At 35.5% G+C, this 27,706-nt stretch overlaps 2 protein-coding genes and 1 pseudogene across 3 annotated transcripts in view; 1 reads left to right on the plus strand and 2 right to left on the minus strand.

Annotated features, from left to right (window-relative positions):
* LOC107586257 (small G protein signaling modulator 2-like) overlaps window positions 1-15,885 on the minus strand; it is a 51,970-nt pseudogene extending 36,085 nt beyond the window's left edge.
* A 1,546-nt stretch (window positions 15,886-17,431) lies between these two features.
* Window positions 17,432-21,305, minus strand: tnfaip1 (tumor necrosis factor, alpha-induced protein 1 (endothelial)). 2 transcript variants are annotated; one of them, XM_016273594.1, is made up of 7 exons: window positions 21,092-21,305; window positions 20,248-20,590; window positions 19,982-20,151; window positions 18,998-19,081; window positions 18,822-18,874; window positions 18,524-18,719; window positions 17,432-18,446 (listed from the first exon to the last, which is right to left on the minus strand). In XM_016273594.1, exons 2-7 carry the CDS (start codon window positions 20,486-20,488, stop codon window positions 18,228-18,230), a joined length of 963 nt encoding a protein of 320 aa, XP_016129080.1. In that variant the 5' UTR covers window positions 20,489-20,590; window positions 21,092-21,305; the 3' UTR covers window positions 17,432-18,227. The 2 variants fall into 2 exon arrangements, with proteins under 2 accessions (XP_016129080.1, XP_016129079.1); XM_016273593.1 differs by having other exon boundaries at window positions 21,088-21,305.
* Window positions 21,306-22,092: 787 nt separating this feature from the next.
* The window catches only part of timm50 (translocase of inner mitochondrial membrane 50 homolog (S. cerevisiae)), a 38,601-nt gene continuing 32,987 nt past the window's right edge, over window positions 22,093-27,706 (plus strand). Inside the window, exons 1-3 of the mRNA XM_016273531.1 lie at window positions 22,093-22,313; window positions 23,225-23,384; window positions 23,902-23,933. Coding sequence (XP_016129017.1) covers window positions 22,110-22,313; window positions 23,225-23,384; window positions 23,902-23,933 — 396 coding nt within the window. The 5' untranslated portion in view covers window positions 22,093-22,109. The remainder of the gene's footprint in view (window positions 22,314-23,224; window positions 23,385-23,901; window positions 23,934-27,706) is intronic.

Genomic DNA, 27,706 nt, shown 5'->3' on the forward strand with positions numbered 1-27,706 from the left:
AGATAGATAGATAGATAGATAGAATGAACTACAGACAGACAGACAGATAGATAGATAGATAGGATAGATAGATACATAGAACTACAGACAGATAGATAGATAGATCTACAGACAGATAGATAGATAGATAGATAGATAGATAGATAGACAGACAGACAGATCTACAGAAAGACAGATAGATAGATAGATCTACAGACGGACGGACGGACGGATGGATGGATGGATAGATAGATCTACAGACAGACAGATCTACAGACAGACAGACAGACAGACAGATAGATAGAACAACAGACAGACAGACAGACAGACAGACAGAGAGACAGACAGACAGACAGATAGAACAACAGACAGACAGACAGATAGATAGATCTACAGACAGACAGACAGACAGATGTACAAACAATCAGCTCATCAATCTAAGCAGGGCTCCCTATAGTCATACAGTCACACACCAGCACACACATCATTCCAACAGGTGCACTGATCACGACGTCCCCTGGTGAAAACCAGCAGCAAAACCCAAAAGGCAACACATAAATAACATCCCATCTAGACTGCCAGTCATCAACAACAAAGACACCTCCGTCAGAGCAACCGGAGACAAGTCTTCACATCAACCCCAGTGGACAGCTCCTGTGAATCCATGTCATCCAACATCAAGCGTCTCTCAGTGCAGCCTCCTGGCTGATGAAATCGGCGGGAATATGAAGCCGCTCCTGTCCTCGTGAGCAGAGAGAAACTGTACAGCCGTAGTGGAGTTCAAGCTGTGAATGTCAGATGGATGGCACCTGGTCCCCTGCAGACAGCATCAAAACCAGAGCATGCAGGGGGCCTGTGAGCTCCTCAACACCATGGCAGGGATAATCTCATCGATTGTGGGCACACCTGATGTTATTTATCAGCCTGGCACCTGTATCGCTGTCAGGAAGCAGGGATGGAGCATGAAGATAGGATGTACTTTTACCACAAATCTGGAGGGCGATCAGTGGCCTGCTGTGGTCCCCTTCACTGTCACCTCAGGCCACAGCACGTTGTCTTTAGAAATAACCCTAAAGAAGACCACCAGCTGAGGGGGGTTACATAACCGTTTGTGTGTTTGTTTCAGCAAATGTGTGCGTAATAGCCTCTGACATGGCCGAATCCCTGCATAGAAACTGTGTTGTCATGGAGATAAACTGTAATTAGTGGAATACTAGAGTATTCTGCAGCATCTGTGGTCCCCTAAATGATGCCCACAAACACATATGTGGAAATACAGGACTGGCTGCCAAAAAGGAAAGCTAGATTAGTGATGTGTCGGATGATATTTAACCATTTTGACACTGTTTGCATTTGGGGCATATGAAATGTAGTGTTGATTATTATGAATCTAATCAAGGTCTCATTACAAGTATGACACCATTTTGAATACCTAGTTGCCATGAATACACCTTGTTGCCTCAAAAACCCTTACATTTGAGAAATGTCAGTTATTTTAGCCTTTTAGTCATAAAAGTTTAATTAGCCATCACTTTACACAGCCAGCAACAGTTTCATTGTCTCTCTGCACACGAGTATGACTTTGTACATCAATAATGATTTTAAATAGCTTTGAAATGCAAGCATCGTAATAAAAGTATACAATTGTTCAAAAGTTTGGGGTCAAGAATTTTTTTTTAAGAAATGAACACTTTTATTTAGCAAGGATGCATTAAACAGATCAAAAGTGGCAGTGAAGACATTCATATTTTTAGAAATGTCTTCAATTTCAAATAAATGCTGTTTGCTGAAAAAATATTACCAGAATTTCTATTTTCACATACAAACAAAAATATTTTTTTTACAACATTACTGTCTTTCTTTGGTGAACACAATAGATTTCTTTTAAAAAACAATAATAAAAAAAAATCTTACCAATCGTAAATTTTTTAAATGTAGTGCATGTAAATTATGGATGCACGAATATTAAAATGCCAAAACAAACATTAAAATTGTGTATAATTATTTTGATGTTATGATTAATAATCCTTAATTGGCAGATATTAAATTCTATACTATTTTGCCAAAATAAATTCAACATAAAATACTAAAAACTAAAATCAGTAATTTTTTCAAGTGAATTTAGGAATCACAACTTTATAATGTAATTCAAGTATGAAAAATCCATTTTGAGATTTTTAAGGGGGAAGAAAGTACTGGTGGCTCATTGCTGGGACATTATCCATTGATTTTGCAGACTGTTAACTCTAAAACACAACGCAATGCACTATAAAATTCAAAATACAGGTAAGACACCATTAAAAAATAAATACAGAAAATTCCTTCAAATTAATACAGTACTTTGTGCCCGTACAGATTTTTTTAGAGTGTAATGTAAATGTACAATTAACCTAAATGAGATGTGTATAATTCAAATATCTAGTATTGATTAATTAATCAACCAGTAACCAATATGGTAGCAATTTATTGTGCATCCCTAATATAAATATCAATTTAGCTAATATGATGCCATACACATGTTAACTTATTATAGGCCAAGGGTGTTTCCAGAACTGGATGAGGCAGTTAACAGTTTTATCTACCCATATGCTTGTCCCTGTGATTCAAACAAAGACACAGCTGTTTTAGATACAGTTGTTATTAGTCTATTAATCATGTGGGTTCTACATTCACAACTCATTCAGAAAATAGCGCTGCTCCATTTGCTCCTTAAATTAAAAATCTGCAGTTGTACAAAAAAAATAAAATAAATCTCTATGACTTTTCAAACGGAATTTAGCTGTTGATTCTGTGTCAATAAAGGAGCAACAGATCTGGAATAATTACTACCTGTTCTACATTGGACTTGGCCATATCCGAGCGAACAGCTGTGCACTTCACAAATAAAGTCTGCTCGCAGTCTAATTTGAATTTGGGTCTCAAGTAAGACTCATTCGCAAGATGCTTCATCGTGAGCATCAGGTGAGGGACGCTGGGTAAACAGACATGACTCACAACTCTATTCATTCACTCATTAACGTCTAATTAGCTCACAGTGGTGCAGGTGTTCGAGAGAAACCTTCCATCTCAGCTCCTTATGACGTTTAGGGATTTAAAACTGCAGCACAAAGAAAGTTGGACAGGGTGAAATGAAAAAAATAGGAAACAACAACAACACAATGCTTTACTTCCTTGACTAGCCTTCCAGTATTGTTTGCATTCCACGAATCAAGTTTCGGCTGTCACATGATGTGACCTTATACCCTAACCATTCATTCCTTTCTGTCCAAGTCTCTGATTTGAAGGAACAGGTCACCCAAAAATAGAATTCTTGCTGAAAATGTACTCACCCTCAAGCAATCCAAGATGTATATTATGTATGGAGCAATGGAGTGAAGTTAAAAACATCTTAATGTTGGATTTGTTTCTTACAAACACATAGCTTTTCACTTCACAAGACATTAACTGATGGACTGAAGTCATGTAAAGAACTTGTGGATTATTGTGATGTTTTTAATCAGCTGTTTGGACTCTCATTCTGACGGCACCCATTCACCGCAGAGGATCCATTGGTGAGCAAGTGATGTAATGCTACATTTCTCAAAATCTGAAGAAACAAACTCATCTACATCTTGGCTTTGGGAGGTTCTTCAGAAAATATTTTTTTCATGAAAAAACAAAAACAAAAAAAGTCACACCGGTTTGGAACAACATGAATTTTCATTTTTAGGTGGACTATCCCTTTAAGGGTAATTATAACAGGCAATAATCAGATATGAATGCTGTTTTTAAGGGTTTTAATGAATAATCAATGTAATTTAATGCATAAACTTTTAATCAATTTAAAACAACAACACCGTAGATGTTGCATTGATTTTAGCAAACCGATTTTGCTAATGCATACAACAGCAGAAAACCAGCATCTAAGGGGATTTGACTAATTATCTCTGTATAATTCATGAATGGCACCAAATTCCAGCACAGAATTAATATAGTCCCTATCAATTCAAATACTTTTTAATTCATATTAAATAAGTAAATAGCAATTTGTGCTCTCACCCTCTTCTGGTGACCCCTGCCCCTGCCCACACTCACCTCTGGTGTGAAACAGCCTGAAGGATTTACAAGGTCTGTGTTTTTCCTTCTACTGATCAGCCAGTGGGCTACAGAGCCTGGAGCCAGCTGACCCCCGACACAACCCACTGCTTGTTAACTCTGAATATGCATGGAGGATGAAAACTTTTAGAACATGCTGGCCAAAAATCTTTTGAGAGACAAAATCAGCACATATTTAGCAATATGCTGCCTTCAAGTCTTTAAGTTTACATGGTTATATTTGCGAAAAGAACACAAATGAACACCAGCACTATGTGGAAACTAGCCTTGGGAAACCAGTGGGATACTCATTTTATGCTGGAAGTGAGTAAATAAATGAATCATGGAAGTTATATTGTCACGTAGGAAATTACAATGATATTGTTGATGTAATAGTCTTGTATCTTTGTACGTTTTATATAGAGAAGAAAACATACAGAACTTGCTTGAATATGAGTATCAATAACCTCAAAAGTGGTTATACTAACTTAAACAAATTGCGCTCCAGACAATTACTATTTAAATTCTGGTAACGCTTTACAATAAGGTCCAATTTGTTAGCATTAATTAATATATTAAACATAATAATAAATGCTGTAAAAAAGGTTGTTAATTTTTAATTCATGACACCTAATATTGACATTTTACATCATGTCATTTATAATCACATGCTTTAAAATGTCATCATGAATGACATTTTATAGCATTTATTAATCTACGTCAATTGTAATTTATAAATCTATAGTTTATTATTGCTAACTCATGTTTGTTCATAATATATTAATTAATGCTAATTTATACAACTTAAATGGTTAAAAATGAACTCTACCATTAAAAAATGAATAAATAAAAAAACTATACTATTAAAAAGTTTGGGGTCAGTATTTTTTTTTTCTTTAAACAAAATTAGTACTTTTATTCAGCAAGGACACATTAAATCGATCAAAAGTGACCGTACAGACATTTATGATGTTACAAAAGATTTATATTTTAAATAAATACTGCTATTTTGAGCTTTTTATTTGTCACATTTTGCTGAAAAAAAAAACATTGCATCAGTTTCCACAAAAATATTAAATATTTTAACACTGATAAACATTTTAAAATATATATTATATATAAAATGTGTTATTAGAAAAATAATGAGTTTCAATTGTAACAGTATTTCACAATATTACGGTTTTATTAAATAAATTCAGCCTTAGAGTGACTTCTTTAAAAAAAAAAATTTAAAACGTACGAACCCCAAACTTCAGAAGGGTAGTGTTAGTGTATATGTAAAATCTATTAACAAAATGAACATAATGCATGGTACCAAATGCATTAACAAATATAAAAATAGACATTTTTGTTTTAAAGTCTAACCGAACCCCCCTTAAAAATCATTGGATGATTTGTACACTGAACAAGCAAGCTTTATCCTGATTAAGAATAAGATGTTTGAAGTGTGATTTTGTTTTTTTCATTTTACACTAAATACACAAAGAGATCTGTGAGTGCACTCACCCACGTAATTCTCAAACAGGCATTAGCAGTGGCAGCATCAGGACAGGGGCTATTATGCAGCTCTGCTGTGCCTAATGGCTCGGCATCATGAGGGCATGTCCGTACAGTGTGTGCTCTGCATTATGGGAAGGCAGCAGGGTACACGCACATGATCCGACAGCAACACCAATATCAAACACACAGAAAAGGACGCCAGTGGGATCAAAGCATCTGACAGATGCTATCTGGAAACCCCCGTTTTAGGTCATTTCTGAAGAGAAGCCAGAAAAATTGCCAATTTAGGAAATAAATATCAGCATAAAATGTCATTGCCATCAGGCTCGATTTAAAACTCTCCTCTCTTTTTGCACATAAAAACGGTTTAGTTTTTCAAAAGCCATCTTTATGACGGACTACATCTATTATTTTGGAAACTTTTGAACAGTAGTGTATGTGTTTTCAAATGCCCTTTTTTCTTACTAAACGAAAAATATGAGAAATATGCCAAAAGAAATTATTGTCAGAACTGAGCAAGGTTTGGTTGGTTAGCATGGCACAGTCCAGCCAAGCAACTGCCATTGAAATGAACAGGAACGCTAACGGAATGTTTCTCCTTCTAGTTGGAACCTAGCCTTTTTGTTGGTGCTCAAACGCACTCTGCCGCCCCCATAACACGCACCACGTTCAACCAACCCACAATGCACAGGCACAATTCCTTTTGATTTATTCCCCTGACACTTCATTTAGCTGGGAAGTGCATTGTCATATGCTGGAGTGACGTGGGTGAGTGCGGGCTCCAGGATGAAAGTGAGGGGGTGGATGACTGCGTGGGGAATCCGTGCCCGGCGACTGACTGGAAAACAGGGGAGCTGCACTGTTTTTCGGTGGTGACGACAGACTGGCAGCGCTCCCAGACCAGACCTCCCCAGCCACCCACACACACATACACCAGCACTGCACTGCATTTATACTGAAACCATCACCCCGCTTACGGTCACGACTCAGGCGTTCTTACCCTCAGACACCCAAAAACACTCCAAATCATTATGCAAAACACCTGCGATGCGTGAGAGAGTGTGATAACAGGCGTGAGGGGAGGAACGACTTTGAATCAAGCACTAAAATTACAGTTTCTTTCAGTTTTTTCCTTTGCCCCTCTGACTAAAAGAAACAAAAAGATGGATATGTGGAAAAACTATACACTAAGACATATAACAGTCCTAAACTCCTTTTTAATTAATCAAAATAGATTGAAATTCTCCTTCCAAGACTATGAAGATCAAGAGACAAAACAAACCAACACAGAAGACTTATAACAATATTATAATATACATATAACAACAATAATAATATAGTTGAAGTGTATATATTTCTTTAATATATACATATATTATACACTACCAGTCAAACGTTTTTGAACAGTGATATTTTTATGTTTTTTAAAGAAGCTCACCAAGCCTGCATTTATTTGATCCAAGATACAGCAAAACAGTCAAAATTAGACATATTTTTACTATTTAAAATAACTGTTTTCTATTTAAATATATTTTAAAATGTAATTTATTCCTGTGATTTCAGAGCTCAATTTTTAGTATCATAACTCCAGTCTCCAGTGTCACATGATCCTTCAGAAATCATTCTAATATGCTGATTTGCTGCTCAAAAACATTTATTATTATTATGTTGAAAACAGCTGAGTAGAATTTTGGCAGGTTTCTTTGATGAATAGCACACAGCATTTATCTGAAATAGAAATCTTTTGCAACATTAGAAATGTCTTTATCATCACTTTTGATCAATTTAAAGCATCCTTGCTAAATAAAAGTATTTATTACTATAATTTCTTTCCCCCAAAAGATTTCAAATATTATACTGACTCCAAGCTTTTGAATGGTATAGTGTATAATGTCACAAAAGCTTTTTATTTCAGATAAATGATAAATGCATTAAATTACATTTGAACAGATATTCAAATAGAAACAGTTATTTTAAATAGTAAAAATATTTCATTTTGGATCAAATAAATGCAGGCTTTAAAAGACATTAAATCTTACTGTTCAAAATTGCAATAGCATTTACACAGCAAATCTCATATTCCAACTCCTTGTCATCTAGAGCTAATGAAAAGGAGTGCCGAATGAAGATTCATCCTCATTACGGTGTCCATAAAAAAGTGCCTGAGTAACAAAAGTAATAATTCAAATTTATTAATGGATGTTCCACAATTAAACAGCACTAACGGAAGGACAGAGATGAGTCACAGACTAGCCGAGGGATGACATCACTGCTTGTTATGTGACTTTTAACCTTGATACACAGAAGCCATTCCAGTTTAGCCTTCTAAACGAGAGCAGTCAGTGAAAATAACATGCGTTTGGATAAATTTAGCATTCTGTATAAACATGGCAGCACTGCACACTTATAAAAAGAGTTCAGGCCACTCAGGCATACATGGGCACACTGATTTTTGATTTACAGGGACGGGTCCTGATGTCTTGTACATTGCTGCTTAGATCTTACAGCTCTTCTGGAGTTTTTGGAATTCACACAACACAACAACTGAGCCTCAAAGCAAAAGCTGGCACGCCATATTGGATGACAAGAGACACAAACTGTAAATATCAACAGGCTCAAGCAGCGGCAGCGCAAGAATATCTGTTATGTGTGAAATACAAAATCACCACAAATGATAAACGGAATTCATATTTGCATAAACACTTCGATCAAGTGCTTTCTGTGGGCAAATCACTACTCCCTACTGTATGAAGGCAAAATGAGGTTGTACATGTTAACAAAGCTGTGTAATAATGCAGTATAGGGATGCACGATATATCGGCCACCATATCGGTATCAGCCGATAAATGCTCATTTTTTTTATCGGCCCGATAAGAAAATTTGGCCGATATCTTAAAGCCGATAAATAATGCATTATTTCCTTCAGAGACACTTCAGATGCGTGCTGTTCGTTTGCAGCCTTTTGTGCAATTGTACGTTGTAATATTGTGTTTATTTGATTTATATCTGATTTATCTCATATAGAATGCGTTTGGTTAAGTTAAAAGAGCGCTTCAGTTTACCGGTGATAAACTCAAACAGCAGTGCACAACATTAATAACTATGATTGGGAATGTCGAGTATATAACATTCTAATGAGAACATTATTATAATAAAACGTTGTGAATTCTTTGGGTTTAGTTGCCGTGTTTCAGCGCGTTTTTATGGGAAGAGCGCATCCACAACAGGATCACACATTCTGACTATAGCACGCAATAACTGCATCATTTTGAACATATATAAGTTGTAATATTATGTTTATGTTGTATTAATATTAATCTCAGCATGCATTTCCTGGAGTTAAATAAGCTGCCAGCAAAACGCTTCAGTTTACCATGTTCATTCAGCTCTTCAGCTTCAGCACGTGCAGCTCAAACAGCTGCTATTTAAAACTGGTATTAATTTGTTACTTTTTCAAAATCATTAATACATTATTAATAATAACAACCACTTGTATTTTCTATTATTATTTTCATCAGCAATATGGTTTAGTAATTAAAATAATTTAATTATTGTCCGTGGTTGAAGTGTTTGGGATGTGGTTTTTAATGAGGAGACCTTTTTTGTAATCAGGCTCTCAAGTATATAAAAATTTGGATATAGATTTATCGGCCAACATATCGGTTATCAGCTTTCAAAAATAAAGAATTATCGGTTATCGGTATCGGCCAAAATTTTCATATCGGTGCATCCCTAATGCAGTACATTACATTTTCCATTCATATAACAACTGCATTTATGCTTGTACATTGAGGAAACTTGACTAAGCAATATCTGTGGTGCCACGCAGCACTGGTGTGTCACTGACGTAATGAGGCTGAGCCTGAGTTAATGTTCCGGTCTGTCTCTGTGCCACTGGAGTAAAGAGTGTGAGTCACACACACACACACACACACACACACACACACACTCCCAGTCATCCGCACCGGACAAATCAACCTTATTGTTGGCAGTGATCCAGAGCTCCGGAACTATCATCATGCCACTGAGCCCCAGCCATCGCCTCTAAAGTCTTTCCCGATGAGGGCTCTTATATGTCAAGGCTCATCAAAAATTATTTTATATATATATATTATATTACTGCTAATATATGCACATTTTATTTCTAGAAATAAAAATTTTAGTAACATCATTTAATATGTGTCCAAAAGAAACATATTTTTCATCACATGCTGTCTTTTTACAAAAAGTTATATTAATATATAATAATTATTAGTTAATTAATCATTTAATTGCAATACGAATTTGTAAAACTGGGAAACTGTGCATCTATTTTTAGTGGTCAGAGATAACATATTTTTATATTTCTATTTATTTCTTAGTGATTCTTAGGCTCTTTACAAAAAGGTTACATGCCTGCATATTAATTATTAGTTAATTAAGTTTAACAATTTTAAATAATTCAATTTGTAACATCGGATGGGAAATTGTGCAGCAATTTTTACATGCCAGAAATAAATATATTTTTACTTTTATTTATATCTATATATTTTTACATAACATATTTTGCAGTTATTATTAGGTTTTCTTAACAAAATGTAATATTTATCTACATTAATTATTAGTTAATCATTTAAATTCACAATATGAATTTGCAATACCAGTTGCCACTATTTTTCAGAAAGAAATAAATTTTTAAGTTCAATTTAAATGTATATATTTCTCATAATTCTTTTATTTCATTCTACTTTAATAGAGTAATTATTGGGTTTTCTTTATAAAATGTAATATACATACAGTGGGGCAAAAAAGTATTTAGTCAGCCACCAATTGTGCAAGTTCTCCCACTTAAAAAGATGAGAGAGGCCTGTAATTTTCATCATAGGTATACCTCAACTATGAGAGACAAAATGAGAAAAAAAATCCAGAAAATCACATTGTAGGATTTTTAAAGAATTTATTTGCAAATTATGGTGGAAAACAAGTATTTGGTCAATAACAAAATTTCATCTCAATACTTTGTTATAATATACCCTTTGTTGGCAATGACAGACGTCAAACGTTTTCTGTAAGTCTTCACAAGGTTGTCACACACTGTTGCTGGTATTTTGGCCCAAATTATTAGATGTTTTAATTTTTTAATACTTGCAAAATGAATTCACAAAAATAATTTGGAAATTGCGAAGCTACAATTTAACTCCACAACAGCTCTAAACTCACTTTTACTACAGCATGAGTATTTGTTAACGAATTTCAACTACTCACTGCAAAGTGCTATAATGTGGCTGCTGTCTTCATGTACAAACTTCTTGGTCACTGCCTCCTCCATAATCTGCTTCACCTAGACATGGAAAGACACGTAATTAGGAGCGGCAAAGACTGGCAAAAAATAACGGCATTATGGCAAGTCAAAATTCTTGGAATCAGGTGCACAAAAGCAACTAATTAATCATGACAGCGTAACCACAAATGCTTTAATTAGCATCATTCAATTGATAAGTTTCCCTGGGAGTGCAAGGAACTGTGTAGAATGAGTCTGTGTCAAATTTTTCTCTTCCAACTGTCAGTACTACAGCAAATCCCAGACTAATTAATCACAATCCTTGCAGGTGGATTTATACTGTTTATGTAATTTGACGAACAGCAGAAGGGTAATTGTACCAATGAGAAGGAGCAAATTATGAGCATCTACTGATTATATGGTATGAGAATTGCCACAAGGCCAACAGTCAGCAAAAGCAGGACAATTTAAAGTAATTGTTCACCCAAAAATGAAAATTCACTGAAAATGTACTCACCCTTAGGCCATCCAAGATGTAGATAAGTATGTTTTTTTATCCAAAATAGATTTGGAGAAATGTAGCTCACCAACTGATCCTCTGCAGTGAATGGGTGCCGTCAGAATGAGAGCCAAAACATCTGATAAAAAACATCACAATAATCCACAAGTAATCCACACGACTCCAGTCCATCAATTAATGTCTTGCGAAGTGAAAAACTGTGTTTGTAATGAACAAATCCAACATTAAGATGTTTTTAACTTCAAACCACTGCTTGTTGCTAAAATAAGAGTCATCTATCTATCTAATATTGCTTTCTCCAATAAAAATAAATTAATAATCTTGTCTGAATCAGGAGAGAAATATGCACTGATCAAGCACCGTTTGTGGAAAGGGAAAACAGTTCTAAACGAATATGTCAGTGAATTTTGATATGAGAGGACAGACTTTTTCACTGGAGGAAGCATTATTATCAATTATGGATTCATATTATGGCCAGAAGTTTTAAAGTTTAAAGTTAAAATGTCTAATGATCTATTTGTTTCTTACAAACATGCAGATTTTCACAAAACATTAATTGATGGACTGCACTGGATTGGTGTGGATTACTGTGATGTTTTAATCAGATGTTTGGACTCTCATTCTGACGGCACCCATTCACTGCAGATGATCCATTGGTGAGCAAGTAATGCAATGCTAAATTTCTCCAAGTCTGCTCTTATGAAGAAACAAACTTATCTACATCTTGGATGACTTGAAGGGGAGTACATTTTCATTTTGGGCATACTATTTTTTTAAAGGGGTCCTATTATGCTCTTTTACAAAGTCTTGATTTTGTTTTGGGGGTGTACTAGAACAGACTCTCATACTAGGTTGCTCGAAAAACACATTATTTTTCACATATTTTACATTATTACAACACCTTTCTCCCAAGTCTGGCATGAACGGCTCAAATAGTTCCTGTATCAAATGAAGGCCCGCCTTCTGAAAGACGAAATGTGCTGTGATTGGTTAGCTGGGCCAGTGTGTGTTGTGATTGGCAGCACTCGGCGCCTGGTGGGGAAATGTCATGCCCTTTACTATAGCCGCCTGCGAGCTTCAGAGTAAATATTGCTCAATATCAGATCAATTTGAGCACGATTTAAACCCGGATGATTGTAAACACTCCAAGTTCGTCTACCTTGGGAAAGCTAGCGTGTCTCCAACATAGTGATAACACTCGTTGCCTTCTCTAGTGCAGCTCAACCAGGTCTCGTCCCATTCGTCGATATTTGTGATATCCCAAATCCCGGAAAATATGCGTTGTAGTCCAAACGAGTCGTTCATTGTAGTTTTTGAAAAGTGATTTCTGTCAAATTAAATATCTCCTTTTGAAGTGGACTTTGAGCTTTATAACTTTGCAGATCTTTTTATGCTCAAACAGCGACATTACAGACTAACTAAAGTTGAAAAAGTATAATAGCACCCCTTTAAAGGCTGATATTAAATATTTGCTGAAATAAAAAATAGCAGTAGTTAAAATTGTTTCAAAACATGTTCACTACAGCAGCCTGTTGCATTACATAACATGTCTCGAAAGACACGAGAATGGTTGGATGCTTCAAATAGTGCAAATGCTTCACATAGAGACATAGCTGACAGCGGTAACAATGGCGTTAATTAAGTCATCACTCAAGGTTTTTTACAGCTGAAAAAAGGGGCACAACATGTGGAGAGATATCTTCACAATATGCTCAGTTAATACACCATCTAACGTCTGAAAATACAAAGAGCTCTGGCATCATATGCCCAATTTAAAAGGATATAGTGAACACCTCCAAAGACAGACTCAATCACATGCACAGCTATAAAAAGAAAAGCCTATGAAGAAGAATGCAGTTCAAAATCTAAGCTCTTGACAGAAAATCTGACCAAAAAAATGTGGTATGCAGTTCTGCAGACACAAAAATATATCGTAAATATTAAATAGATCATTGCAAAATGGTGTAATGTTGCTCAATGCAGCCAATAAATATTGATGGGGAAAAAGCAGAGAACAGGAAAATGAAACTAAGTTGTTTTGCTCTTGTGGGAGCCATTTGTGACGATCCCTGCTTCATGCAGCTGTATTAATCGTCCACTGATGCAATTTAACTTCTTAGGTAGCTGCTGATGCTTTCAGTTCCTAGGCAACCAGAAGGCGGCTGACTGCAACTTAAAGTGACAGAGACCTGGGATGTTACAAAAGAAAGTCAATGGAGGAATAAAAATCTAATCCTGTGTGTATTGCAGGACTGTTATAACCTGTATGCATTGTAAATATTCATTCAGATACTGTATTTCCTCACTATACATATGATGCTTAAAATAGCTGAAAACTAAAAAAGTGAGGTCTTTTGTAGAGATATGTATATATAGAGATATGCATTTAATTTTATACATCATAATGTCATACATATGTACTTCTGGTTCCCATAGACATATAAATGTGGAATGACCTGCAGGAGAAGCACTATTAATCAATGGAAATCAATGTTACACTATGTTAACTAAAGAGTCCAGGACATCTCTGTGGAGGAAGTGACTCATTTTAGAGGTAAAAATAGGTTATTTGAATGAATATGACACACAAAAGTTCTTTAAAACTTGATGAATGAGATTATGTTAAAAATTGATTTCTTTATTAACCCAGGCCACTGAGCCACCTGAGGCCAGATACCTTAAGAATTTAATTATCACATCCATGATATTAGACATGCCCTTAACTATCATGAGACATGATGTCTGCCAGGACTGTGCATTAAGTTCAAGAGGCTGAATCAGCTATGTGGACACAGTCTCTTCTGACACATGAGACATGCTGGTACCAATTTAGAACATCTATTCTTTGCAGCAATTCATTCAAGATTTCTATTATTCATGAGGGCCGGATTTAAAACTAGCGTTCCCTGCACTGTGGGGGAAAAGATAAGAATTAATTACACTGATATAAAAGAATGTAACAGCTTCTCCCGCTGAACAGTTCCTGGAGTGAATACATTTGAAACTCTGTGAATGTGAAGTCTTATCAAATAATTATTACAAAATACGCTCAAGAACAGCTCATTCATAATTATCTCTGACTACTTATTTTGATTTGGCATAAAATGGTTAGTACAGAATTTTTCATATATGGTTTTACTCCTTTTTAGATTAAAATAATACCTTGGATGAATCTGTTTTCCATTACAAGCCTATCTTGAATACTTGAATCTGATTGGTCGATCACAACACTGAGTGGGTTAATATATTTGTATATTAACTAAACTAGATATTTCTGCTGCACTGTCCAGAAGTTAACATGTTTTGGAATTATTTTCTACACTTTATTGGACTATTATTCTTAGAGGAAGCTTTATATGCACATTTAGAAGTAAATTAATCATTTTAAATTGATGTCATGTTTTTATTTATTTTTTAAGCAACAATGTAGTAAGTGCAACAGCAAAAATATTTCATTACACTTCATGTACACTTGACTTAACTTGAACTGTTTTCATTAATGAGTTTGAAGCCAGTTCAACCTATAGTGTGGGAACCAAAAATGGCCATACTGGTCTTATATAATGCAGATATGAATTTGACTGTATGATAACCCCCTCACATTAAACTTATTTGATCATTGAAATGAACGTGTAACCGCTCAAAAATAGGTTAATGTGGCATTCCATTTCCACATGAGAAAGTTTCTCTGCGTGTGATAAAAAGAAAAGAAACCCAGATCAAAACAGGACATGCAGAGCAAGCAATGCAACGATCCCTTCTAATCTAGTCAAATAATAAAGCAGCGCGCTTTCTCTTACAGTCGTGTTATAAATAAACCTAGCGTGCTCTGAGCGCTCAGCCCCTCAAGTGTCTGTCAATGGAAATTCGATGTCAACTCGTTTTTGTTTACATTGCAACAGGCTAGGAGCATATTCGACACTAAAAACGTACTCGCTTTTAGATTGTATTTAGTCATTTGCAGAAGGCAGAATCGATTGATCACCGCAGAAACCATTGATTAAATCGTCTCCCATAGTTACATTAAGTTACAGGCGGATGAAGAAGGAAATAGCCGACCTCTCCAGCGCTACAGGTGAAAGTGTTTGAATGTAAACCTCTAAGAAATATAACAGCCTCCCTGAGCACTCGTAAATACAACTCGTTATACATTAATTCATCACTGTACGTTAAGCATCAGCGCATCCGAAACTTATATGCATGCACTAAATCAGATGCAAAGCATGCATGCGAGCTGATCGTGCACGCATATTTTATCAAATCAAAACTAAGACAAGACATAAATGAATTGCACTCACTTCTCTTTTGACGTTCCATAGTAATTTCTCTTTAAATTCTTCATCTGTAGTCGAACCCATTGTCCCCGACTGTTAAACAACCCAAGTGCAGCATAAACTGGCTGGAGGCATAAATCTGAACGGCTCGCCTGCCTTTAGTCCCAGTATTTCTAATTTGCTTTACCCTTTCTTCCTTTTCATATAAAAGTGTGCACCGACAGCTGAGCATTGACGCATCTAAGCACTGCCGTAGCGCATCGTGAAGCCATCTTCGGTTCCTTTATGACGCAATCACCGTTGGCCCCGCCCCCTTGGCATTGTTGATCAATGGGATAAATCTCTTCACGCGCCGATTTATTTTTAGCTCCCCTCCACATTTGACAGCTCAGATGGAGGCGCCTGTGGTAGTTCAACTAATCAGGCATTGTCATTAGGCGTTCGACAAGACATGATGTGCATATGAACTACTGGATGAAAAGATGCGTGATGCATGATGGTTATAGTCTCACATCCATCCTATTATGGAAGGAACAGCTGGGTATATAAATGGCACAGGTGCAGCCAACTAGAAAAAAATAACTAGCACAAATTTAAATGCCTGAGTTGATATTAAATATTTCAAAGCTGTTTAAGGGGTTTGTGGTACACTTTATTTATAAATTAGTCAACCCCAAAATGAAATGTTGCCTAATATTTATGTAGATATAGATTAGTTTGTTTCTTTCTCACAAGAGATTCAGAGAAATTTAGCATTGCATCACTTGCTCACCAATGGATCCTCTGCAGTGAATGGGTGCCGTCAGAATGAGAGTCCAAACGCCTACTAAAAACATCACAATAATCCACAAGTATTCCATAGGACTCCTGTGCATCAAGTTATCGTCTTGTGAAATAAAAAGCTGTTTGTTTGTAAAAAACAATTCCATCATTACTGCATTTTAACCGCATCCATAATGCATAACAACGGTTCTTACATCAGACATATTTGTTTAGAACTGTTTTTGATCTGCACAAATTTCTCCCGATTCAGCTGAGACGACTTTTTCACTGGAGGAAGCAATATCATGATAAAGAACTCATATTTTAGGTAAAAATGTCTTGACGGATTTACAAACTTAAAATAGAAATAAGTGGAATATTTAAACATGCAAACAAGCATCTTTTTACTTCACAAGACATTAATTGATGGACTGGAGTGGTGTGGATTACTTGTGGATTATTGTGATGTTTTTATCAGCTGTTTGGACACTCATTCTGACGGCACCCATTCACAACAGAGGATCCATTGGTGAGCAAGTGATATAAATTTCTCCAAAACAGTTCCCATGAAGAAACAAACTCATCTACATCTTGAATGGCCTGAAGGCGATACATTTTTTCATTTTTGGATGAACTATTCTTATAATATCTACTGTTAAAGTTACTAGATAAAAATAAAAAAAGACAAATAAATTAGTCAACCCCAAAATGAAATTTTGTCTAATATTTATGTAGATATAGATTAGTTTGTTTCTTTATCGCAAGAGATTCAGAGAAATTTAGCATTGCATCACTTGCTCACCAATGGATCCTCTGCAGTGAATGGGTGCCGTCAGAATGAGAGTCCAAACACCTACTAAAAACATCACAATAATCCACAAGTATTCCATAGGACTCCTGTGCATGAAGAAACAAACTCATCTACATCTTGAATGGCCTGAAGGCGATAAATGTTTTCATTTTTGGATGAACTATTCTTATAATATCTACTGTTAAAGTTACTAGATAAAAATAAAATATATTTAATTCAAATAAAAAACACATGAAAGATGACAATTTTAAACATTTCTTCTTCTTTTTTTTTTGTTCATACATTGACAGTCAAAGGGGTTTAACGTTGTTTTGGACCATACTAAATTTAAATGTATCGGCAAATAAACCTGAATTATTGTTTAAAAGATTTTTCATTTTTGGGTGAACTACCCTTTAAGTTTAAGAAAATATTGTGAGTGTTAAATAACTAGAGCAGGAAACTTTTAGGTCACAGTCATTCACTCATTAAGTATTAAAACACATTTATTTTCATCTTACTAGACAAAAATCAAACACTACAACCTGATTTTTCTAAATACAACAACCCAAGTCCATATACATGATTTATTTTTTCATCAAATCACAGTACTTGATGATTAATGTAGGCATAAGGCAGGATTGTAACGGAGTATATGATCCTGTACGGTTAGCAGAAACAGAGTGACGTACTTGGCAAATTCATCTTGGCAAGATGTTAACAAAACATTATATGATTAGGTTAGAAACAACTGTTTAAAAACATAGTGTTTCCCTTAAAACAACAAAATAATGAGGTAAATAAATTAAAATATAGGAACTGATGCTAATTCATGATCAACTTTTTGTGTTATGTTCACATTAATGTTCAAGCCTCATTTCATCCAAAACTTTGATTGTCAAGCCACCTACAAAAAAAAAGAAAGCAGCAATCTGTTCAGACAGCGAACTACAAAGTGGTTAAACGGCGCTGGTAGTTTAGTGTTCTCCACAGACAATGTGAAAACAGAGGCACTAGTTGGAAGGATATATATATAAAATGTCTTGGAAGCCTCAATTCACAGTTAGGCTAATGTCCAAGTGGTCTGTCATCATAAGTGCTGTATCTTTTAATGTGGATGTGCCGCACGCGCTCCCTCAGTTCCACGGCTTCCTCCTCTTCACTGTGTGAGCAACAATTGTTCCGTCTGCGGGTGGCCTCCAACAGGGAGTTATCTGGGACTGGGAGGGTCTCATAAAGCAGGGCATTTAGCGTCTCCTCGTAGATCCGTGCTTCTGGAAACTCAACCTGAGCGCATTACCAGAGTTCTTCTTTGACACGTTCAAACAGTGTCTATAGAAATACCTTTTTAAAACGAGACTTACCTTTGTCTGCTTCTTCTCAGTAGCATAAACGATGGATGTGCAGCAGACTTCTGCTAGCTTACGGCTCTGTCCGTAAAAGGACCAGCAGCAGATCTCGTCTCCGATGACATCTTTAATGAAGAGCACACGACTGCTGTAACTCAGAGACAGCTTCTCAAACAACTCGATATTCTTGAGTAGGTTGTCATCCGAGTTGCTTTTGAGGAAACACCAAACAAAAAGACAATAAGAACACTAGAAGCCAACTGAATTTCTCAAAAAGGAAAATCATGTTGAATGTTAAAGCACTGGTATTTACCTGGTATAGGAATATTTGTTGTTACCTCGGTTGTAAAGCAGTTTTACAACAGGCTATAAGTGGAACAATAATAATGGCAAAAGACATTCAGAGTTGCAGATTATCTTGCTTTATATATGAACATAAAACAAACCCCAAAAAACAGGGACACAAACAGCACTCCATGAAAGTCTCACCCTTACACAGCCTTGTATCAGCCTCTCTTCCTCTTTAGGAGATGTTATGACTGGGATAACACACAAAGCCTTTTCTTCATTATCCTACCAACAAACAAACAAATAAATAAATGGACTGATCTCACAAACCTGACAAGAAATATCTGGGTCATATTTCACCCCAAAATTATTATTATTATTGTTGTTGTTATTATAATTATATTTTTAGACATAAAAAATTAAGTTTGCATTTAGGACCATTTAAAAAGTTTGCATTATTCTTTTACATACACTAAATTTCAAAGGTCTGCAGTCAGTAAGATGTTTTCTCAAAGAAGTTAATACATTTATTAAGCAAACTTGTGCGTCATGTTTATTAATTTTTTCAAAAGTAACAGTAAAAACAGTAATAGTGTTACAAAAGATTTCTATTTCAAATCAATGCAGTTTTTAAGCTTTCGATGTCAAAAAAACCCTAAAAAACACCTTACAATTTCCACAAAAAAAATGTTTTTGCTCAAATTAATTCAGCCTTTCTGAGAGTAAGAGACAAATACATAAAAAAACTTTTGACAAACCCAAAATTGTATAGTATTATATGATATTACAAGACTTTGCCCCAGTTCCCATTACCATAATGCACCCTAACCTTTAATATTCCCATTATTTTCAAACAGGATTATCATTACTACAGTAGGCCTACACGTTTTATTTTACTGCTATACAGTACACAATTAAATTAAAATCTTAATTAAAATGATCATATATTAGAAGCAGTAAAACAAATTCTACCCAGATGTTAAGTATTTAAAAATCTAAATAATATATATATTTTTTCCACATTACAGTAAAAAGAATGATAGAATCTTATTTGCATTACAACAATAAAATGTGTACAAGATACATGCTTGCTTTAAAATGGCACAATTTTGGAATGAAATATAACCTGAATATTTTCATGAAAATCACACAAAAACAAGAATAATCAGGAAAGTCTCCACCAACCTGCAGGGCTCTCTGGCACAAGTCTATCAATCCCTGGATCTGATAATACTTGGCTTCTGCTAGGAGCTCCATGATACCATGTCTGCTCTTGGGCAAGGTCACAAATCCATCACGGAGATAGCTGAGAATCGAACCAAAGTGTTTCCCACAGCGATCTATTAGAATCCAACCTTTAAAAAAAAAATTGAATTCACATAACAACATCAGCACTGCAAACCAAGGCTAAAGTGGTTACATCATATCTCGGCACTGTCTAAATAACTCACCTTCCTTATCAGTGAGCACCTCCATCTTGCCGCTGAACATGGATCTCAGGAGTGTGTCCTGTCGGGTGAGCACTTGCAGTGTGGAATAGTAAAGATTTCCGCCAACATTGAGCTGCACGTACTTGTTGCCAGTGACACCGCGGTAATTGCAGGTGTTAGTCTTGGGGCAGGCCACTGAAGAGACTGACACAATGGGCCCAGTTTGCGGTTGAAGCTGGTGCAGGCAGCTCTCTCCTGACATGTCCCGCTGTAGGTAGATAACCAACCGGCACACGATAGGTCTGATTTCCCCCGCCGTGGTGAATGCTGCTGGGCAGGCTGCTAGTGATGCAAAACCTACATGCTACACATCACATAAAACAACATGCAAACAGCATTTATTGAAATCATTTATAGACCTTATATATATATGTGTGTGTGGACAATTAACAAACACATTTACATTAACTGTGAAAGATTTCCAATATGGTGAAACCATGCAATGACTACCAATAATAATAACAGCAAATATTACCTTGTACTATAAAGACTGAAAGTGTCAATCAATCTAAAGTGACAAATATTGAATTTATATTGTGTATATCTTGACTATTAATACATTAACTTTTTCTGTTGTTGCATTGCTACTAAACTAGAAACGTCTGTACTTGTGTTTACAAACAGGCAACGCAAACATGTCTGGTTAGGACGCAAAAAGCCCAATGACAAAACATTTCTGGACTGTGGTTAAGTTTAATCTTATGCTAAGCTAGAACTAGTTTAATTAGTTTATTTCAAAATAGTTATAAGTTAAGGTAAGTTTGTCGCCATGAAGAAACTTTTCCAAGCTAGGAAACTCACCCACTGTTCTTCAGTAACTCGTGGGCGTTTAACTGAACACGAAGACTTGATCAGTTCGACAGTTTTACTTCAACCATATTTGATAAGAAGAAAACAAATAGCTCTATCTGAAGATATACAAAAGTAAAAACCACTTTTAACTTCTACCTTCAGTGATAACAGAACGGTGTTGATCGTTCTTCTTCTTTGAAAGAACAGCAACAGGTTAAATCGTGATAAGGATCTACTGCCACCCATTGGCTAGTGCAGGGATCGTCAACCTAGCAAACCCTTTTAAAATGCTTTACTTTGTAAAATATCGTTAATAAATAACATTAACAAACAATACGACGTTAAACCGAGCTTCAGTTAACTAGCTTACACTTTTATCCATTCCATGTCCTGAAATCATGTTTATTAAGGATCAATAACAGGCTTTTTTCACATGTAATAACTTTAACTAAAAACATTATCCAACATTGTTACTTGATATTTGTACTTTCTATTTGTGCTTATTTTTATTTGTTTGTTTGTTTGTTTAAAATGTTGTACATACCTTCTTCATGTTTTGTTCAATATTATATTTTATTCAATATATATAATAAATATTCAATAATGGGTTTTTTTCATTCATGTATTCCTACAACACAGGCTTGGCATTTCAAAATAGTTATTACATTTCACAAGTATGAAGTACTTTTATTTTGAAATGTATACCCATATCACAGTGATTTGTCGGTATATATTATGTATATCTCAATAGGATGCCATCTTTGTATCATTATTATATCTGTTAGCCATTATACAGTATCTGCTATTATTATTAAACCAAGCATTGCATTTAATTAAGATATTTGTAGTAAAAATATTGGGAACTTTTAACAGCTTTTGACGGTGGACGTGACGATATTCCAAGACCAGCCTTCGTTGCAGTTCCTGGGTCCGATTGGCTCTCTCTGCCTGCCAATCACAACAGACGCAACCAATCAAACTCGTTTGTCCTTTCCACTCGAGCTCAGTGCACTAGCTGCATCATATTCAAGATGTCGGCGGTGTCTGTGTATCCCATGTGTGTCCGAGCGAGCCGGGGCCTCCTCAGACTGAGGCAGGGGGCCAGAGGCTCCACAGCCCCTGCGGGGCTGGATGTTGTCAGGACTCTCTCCTCTGACACATCTAGTAGCAGTGCCACTGGAGGACTGGCCCAGGCAATACTGCAGGAGAGGCTTCAGCAGCAGCAGAAAAGCCAGGTGAGTGCTATGACCGCCTGACATTCCTGCATGACAGGGTATTAGACAGCCAGTTACTGCGTTATGGAAAAAAAATATGTACATTCTTACATGTTAGTACTTAGGCGTTGAGTGTATTGATGAATAAATGACCCCAACTTGTCAAATATTTAGGTCTGGTTAGTAAAGGTTGACAGGTGGTGGTTTAAATGAAGTCAGACAGGCAGTCTGAGTTATGTATGACAGAGCAGTAACATTGATTACATTTTCACATAATCAGTAGAAATCAGTGCATGTTATAACATTTATTCTTAAATATGTAGCATAAATGATTGCAAAAGACAGAGCTGGATTACAAATTCTAGTTATATGAGTTTCTGTAAACCTGCCATATGAAATAATAGTCAGAAAAATCTATTACTTTTAAATGGAACTATTTATTTACTCTTTATACGAAATATAAAAAAATATATATATAAAAAGTATACGTGTTTTATGTTTTGCATCATATTTGATACATCACATAAGGCTTTTATGGTTGCCATGATGATAATTTAGAAGCCTTCGAAATTCATGTTTCAAATATGATGCATGCTTTATAGGGTTAAAAAATTTGTTCATAATGCAAAAAATTTAACATTACAATTGAGTTTTGTTTACATTAATTTTTTATGACTTTCACATTGGAGCTGTATCATGCAAGGTCTGGAGCCCTCTTTTGACTGTTGAATACAGATAAGGGCTGAAGGCTGAATGTCTGTCAAAGGACAATGGGTCTCACTGAGTGACAGCTCCTCAGAACATTCAAAATAATGGAATTGGTGCATATTAGAATAGAAATTATTTTGAGAAATTGGCTTTAAGTTTTGTCAGTTAATGCTCAGGATCCCAGGCAAATGTAAAGCAGGATGCTTTTAACACATCGTTCACAGGGCCAGCTTCCTCCAGAGGGTGATGACTCGGGTGACAAGAAAAATGAACAGGGTGAGGACAAGAAACAGAAAGAGAACACCGCATATGCTAAGAAGGTGGTCCTTCGGTTAGCAGGAATTATGGGACTTGGAAGCACAGTCGGCATCGTGTACATATTCGGTGAGTTTGCCTGTTGCTTTCTTACACTAAGGGTGGGCACCAATGGATTGGAATATTATAAGTTTGAAGATATTCTTCGAACATTGTTGGATTATTTTAAACTTTTTTGAATGGCATGTTCATAACATTTATAACATTTTTAACTGGCATTGTTGGATTATTCTTGGGATTGTTCTGAATTATGAGAATTTTTGGATGTCACTGGTTACTGTATTTTGTATAAAAAAACATCATATATGTGCTACTCTGGTGATTGATTTTATTTGATTAAATATTTAATTTTTGTATTGGAGGATTAAGTTGTGTTAAAGGTAAATATTTATTTAACCTGCATATTTACTATTATTTATTTTATTTGTGTTTTTACTGCTTACTAATCATTTAACGTGTTTGCATACAAGTTCAAATTATTATTTTATATCATATATATATATATATATATGAACAATTTATTGTAATTTTTGCTTAAACTCAGTTTAAAATCATGACTCAAATTATTAATGTTTCTGGTCTGTAGGTAGCAATTCTGTGGATGAACAAGGAAATAAGGTAAGCATGAACTTTCACAAAGTCAGGTTTTAAGACTTAATAGTTATATTTGCCAAGGAATCGTTAAGCAGTAGTTCACCGTATGTTTTAAAATCACCCATACATCTTTTATACATATTCTAATGAGCTAAGAATTTCACCACCTTCTCCAGAAAGAGAAAAAAAAGTTAATACAACATTAGCTGAATAGATTTACTTAGCAGTTTAAAAGTATCTTAATGGTGATAGTTAATGCCAGAACACTTCCCAGCTGTCCATCTTTTCCCTCCATTTTTTCTTATATGGTAATTTTAACAAGCTCTAAGCCACACTATTTCCCATGGCACACTTTCTCACCTGCACTCCCCCACGAGTCTCTTTCTATTGATACTACAATTGCTTTTGCCTGGCAGACAGTTCAATCAGGTATCGGTGTGAAGATTTTCACTCAGTATGGCACACTTCTCAAAGTGCTGTGAATTTCCTTTCTTCAGCGAGCAGACTTCTAGCACCTTTCGAGGTGGCCCACTTCAAACGACTCGCTTTACAAAGGCAGTCTCACAGGAGACCGGAGTGAAATGTGCTTTGATTGTTGGTGTTGCATTTTATACCTCTCTTGCCTATGCGAGAGACCTGTACTACTGTAAGTGTAGCTTGACCATGATGTTGTGACAAGAACCGATTTAATTTTTTTTCATTTCAAATTCTCAATGTTATAGTGAATTATTATTGTATATTGTGATTTATCGCAACATCTTCATCCAAAATTGAACATTCTGTCATTATTTACTGACTTTCTATTCCAAACTTGTATCTTAGGCGTAAATGAGCATTTAAGCTTGTTTGTCTTATAAAAGATCAACTTAGCAAGGTCTTGTAATAGCCACCCACCTTTAAAGAGGCACACTTCACAAGTAGATGCCAAACACACCTAGTCTGGAGGCATGTGCCAGAGGTGTGAATTCAGGAAGGTGGTCACTTTAAAGAGCACACCTCCACCTTTGACGTCCTGTTTTGTTACCTGCTTTATGTTAGAGCTCACTTGTAAGGGCACACTTCACAGGTCAGTGTGATTTCACGGGAGTTCAGAGGGCCGTTGGTGCCTGATTGCGCACCTCATCCATTATATTGGTTGAGTTTTACTGTTCTCAGCTCTTGTGATCTTATTGTGAGCATGAGACCTTTTTCCTGTTCCCGTACTGTACATTTTTCTTTGTCTCAGGGACTGGCTTTAATGATCAGTCTAACACATTTTTTTTTAAATCTTCCTGTAAATTACAAGAAGGGAGAACAAGAAAAAACCATTATAGCAGAAACAGCTGTACATTTACATACACTACCATTCAAAAGTTTGGGGTCGGAAGGTCTTTTATGCTCATTTATTTTATCAAAAATACAGTAAAACAGCAATGTTGTGAAATATTTAGGGGTGGGGTCAAAGATTCGATGCTTTGATTGGATTGGAGGAGCCTGATTCGACGCTCAATCTCACAGTCGAATATTCGCAGAGGTCTTATGATCATGCCATTTTGGCTGTATGGGGTTGCTCAATGTCTGATTTCACATAGAACTACCGGTTTTCTGCCAATAAGTTAATATACAGCCTATTATGAAAATGCTGTAAATAAGAATCTAAAAAGAAAGAAGCTTTTAATAATTTTTTTTTACGTGCATGAATATATCCAACCACCCTGTGACAGGAGCATCGTGGCGCGGCAAGGATTTAAACCTTTAATAAGACTCAAATTGACACAGGCAGAGTGAAAGACTGAATGTTTTTCCATCAGATAGGGTACAAGTGATTTAAAAACGTTTCTAATTTGACTTTTGCATGCTGTGAACATAGGTGCTGATCTCATGGGTGCTTGGGAATGGCTGAGTACCCATGTAAAAGCTTGTGATATTATCTGTTCAGTATCATATTGGTGAAATTGATCTGGCAAACTATCTAATGCATACTTGTGTTTGCGCTCTGGGGAGAATCAAAAGGTTTAATTTTGTCCGGTGCAAGCTTGCAAATCCTCTCATTGTAAATAAAACTTAATGAGATCACAATATAGACAAGGGACAACTTTTTAGTGATTATAAAGGCAGTGCTGTTTGTGCTTTCTACGCCATAGCCTTTAATACATTCAGAATTTGTATAGAACTTTTATTTTTTGGCCACCTACATGCTGCAAAGTTTCAAAAATGATATCCGCATATTTATGCAGGATTCAAACTCGAAAGAGCAATGGACGGGACAAAAATATACATGCAAATGTATGTGAATTGAGGCTAGAGCACACTTTCTGAAGCACCCGCAGTATTTAATTCTGGAACCAGGCCTGGATAAAACTATTAGGCAATCACATTGAATTTTATGTGGCTGTAGGCTATGCTTCAAAGTCGGAAAAATTAGCAGGATATTTGTTCATTTCTTCTGTGAAAATCAGTTAGAGTAAACATGCACATGGGCTTAATCGAATACTGCTTGCATCTGTTGATTTCATCTTATGTCAAGTCAAGTCACCTTTATTTATATAGCGCTTTTAACAATACAGATTGTGACAAAGCAACTGAACAGCATTAATTAGGAAAATAGTGTCAATAATGCAAAATGACAATAGTAAACACTCATTTTTCAGTTAAAGACAGTTCATCATTGAATTCAGTGATGTCAACATCCAGCTCAGTTTAAATAATATCTTTGCAATCATGTCAACGATAACGCTGGAAATGAAGTGAAGTGTCCCCAATTATGTGGATTATTTGGTTTTATTTAGTGCAAATCTCCAGTTTCATCAGCTCTGATATGTAACAAACAACATGATATGCTGCCGACTAATGTTAATCTTTTAATCAAAACATAAAACATTATTTACCCGTTTGTATCTGCGAGTTACACATTTTCCCTGTGTGTTAACATCAGTATTTATAACTGTCAAATGTCTGACTACTTGACTCTTGGTAATGTATTTTGCCCCCGCCCCCAAACATATGATTCGACTATCGGCAAGATTTGACAATTCTGATTCGACTATGTAAATCCTTAGTCGGGGACACCCCTAGAAATATTATTACAATTTAAACAACTGTTTTCTATTTATATATTTTAAATATGTATTTTATTCCTGTGATGGTACAGCTGAATTTTCAGAAGCCATTAATCAAGAAAATAGTTGTGCTGCTTGATATTTTTGTAGAAACCATAATGCAGTTTTCAGGAATCTTTGATTAATAGAATGTTCAAAAGAACCTGATTTATTTAAAATATAAATCTTTTGAGACATTATAAATGTCTTTACTGTCACTTTTGAAGAATGTTCAAATATTAAGGCATCCTTGTTTAATAAAAGTATTAATTTTGTTAAAAATATAATGATCCCAAACTGGGGTGTATTACTATGTTTTACATACGCTTCAGTTTCTTAATTCTTTCTGCCAAAAAGATCTGTTAGCTCTAAAAACAAGTTATGATTTACACAAAATGGACTTTGGATAAACAAATTATGAGCAACATTACAGTAGCCTAAATTTAGTGTCGAGATTATTTGGTAAAACTTTAGATAGGATTCAATTAACATTAGTTAATGCATTGGTTGTCATGAATACTGGATGTAACGATATCAAAATCTCACGATGCGATAATATCTCAATATGAAGTCCACAATACAATATTATTGCAATATTAAAAAAAAAGACACATGAAAACTAGAAAAAAAAGAAAAAAAATGTAAAGTTAAATTATTCTATCTAATGCACTTTGAGAGTTCAAAATGAAGAGCTTCAACCCATGTTCTTAACTAAGAAAA

The sequence above is a fragment of the Sinocyclocheilus grahami genome, unplaced genomic scaffold (genome assembly GCF_001515645.1).
Source record: "Sinocyclocheilus grahami isolate Dianchi unplaced genomic scaffold, SAMN03320097.WGS_v1.1 scaffold79.1, whole genome shotgun sequence".
Classification (NCBI taxonomy): Eukaryota; Metazoa; Chordata; class Actinopteri; order Cypriniformes; family Cyprinidae; genus Sinocyclocheilus; species Sinocyclocheilus grahami.

Coding starts and splice junctions, on each gene's coding strand:
- tnfaip1 (XM_016273594.1), bottom strand. CDS start 20,488: ATGTCAGGAGAGAGCTGCCTGCACCAGCTTCAACCGCAAACTGGGCCC. Junction 20,152..20,247: donor GGTGCTCACTGATAAGGAAG/GTGAGTTATTTA, acceptor TTTTTTTTAAAG/GTTGGATTCTAATAGATCGC. Junction 19,082..19,981: donor TGTGCCAGAGAGCCCTGCAG/GTTGGTGGAGAC, acceptor GTTTGTTGGTAG/GATAATGAAGAAAAGGCTTT.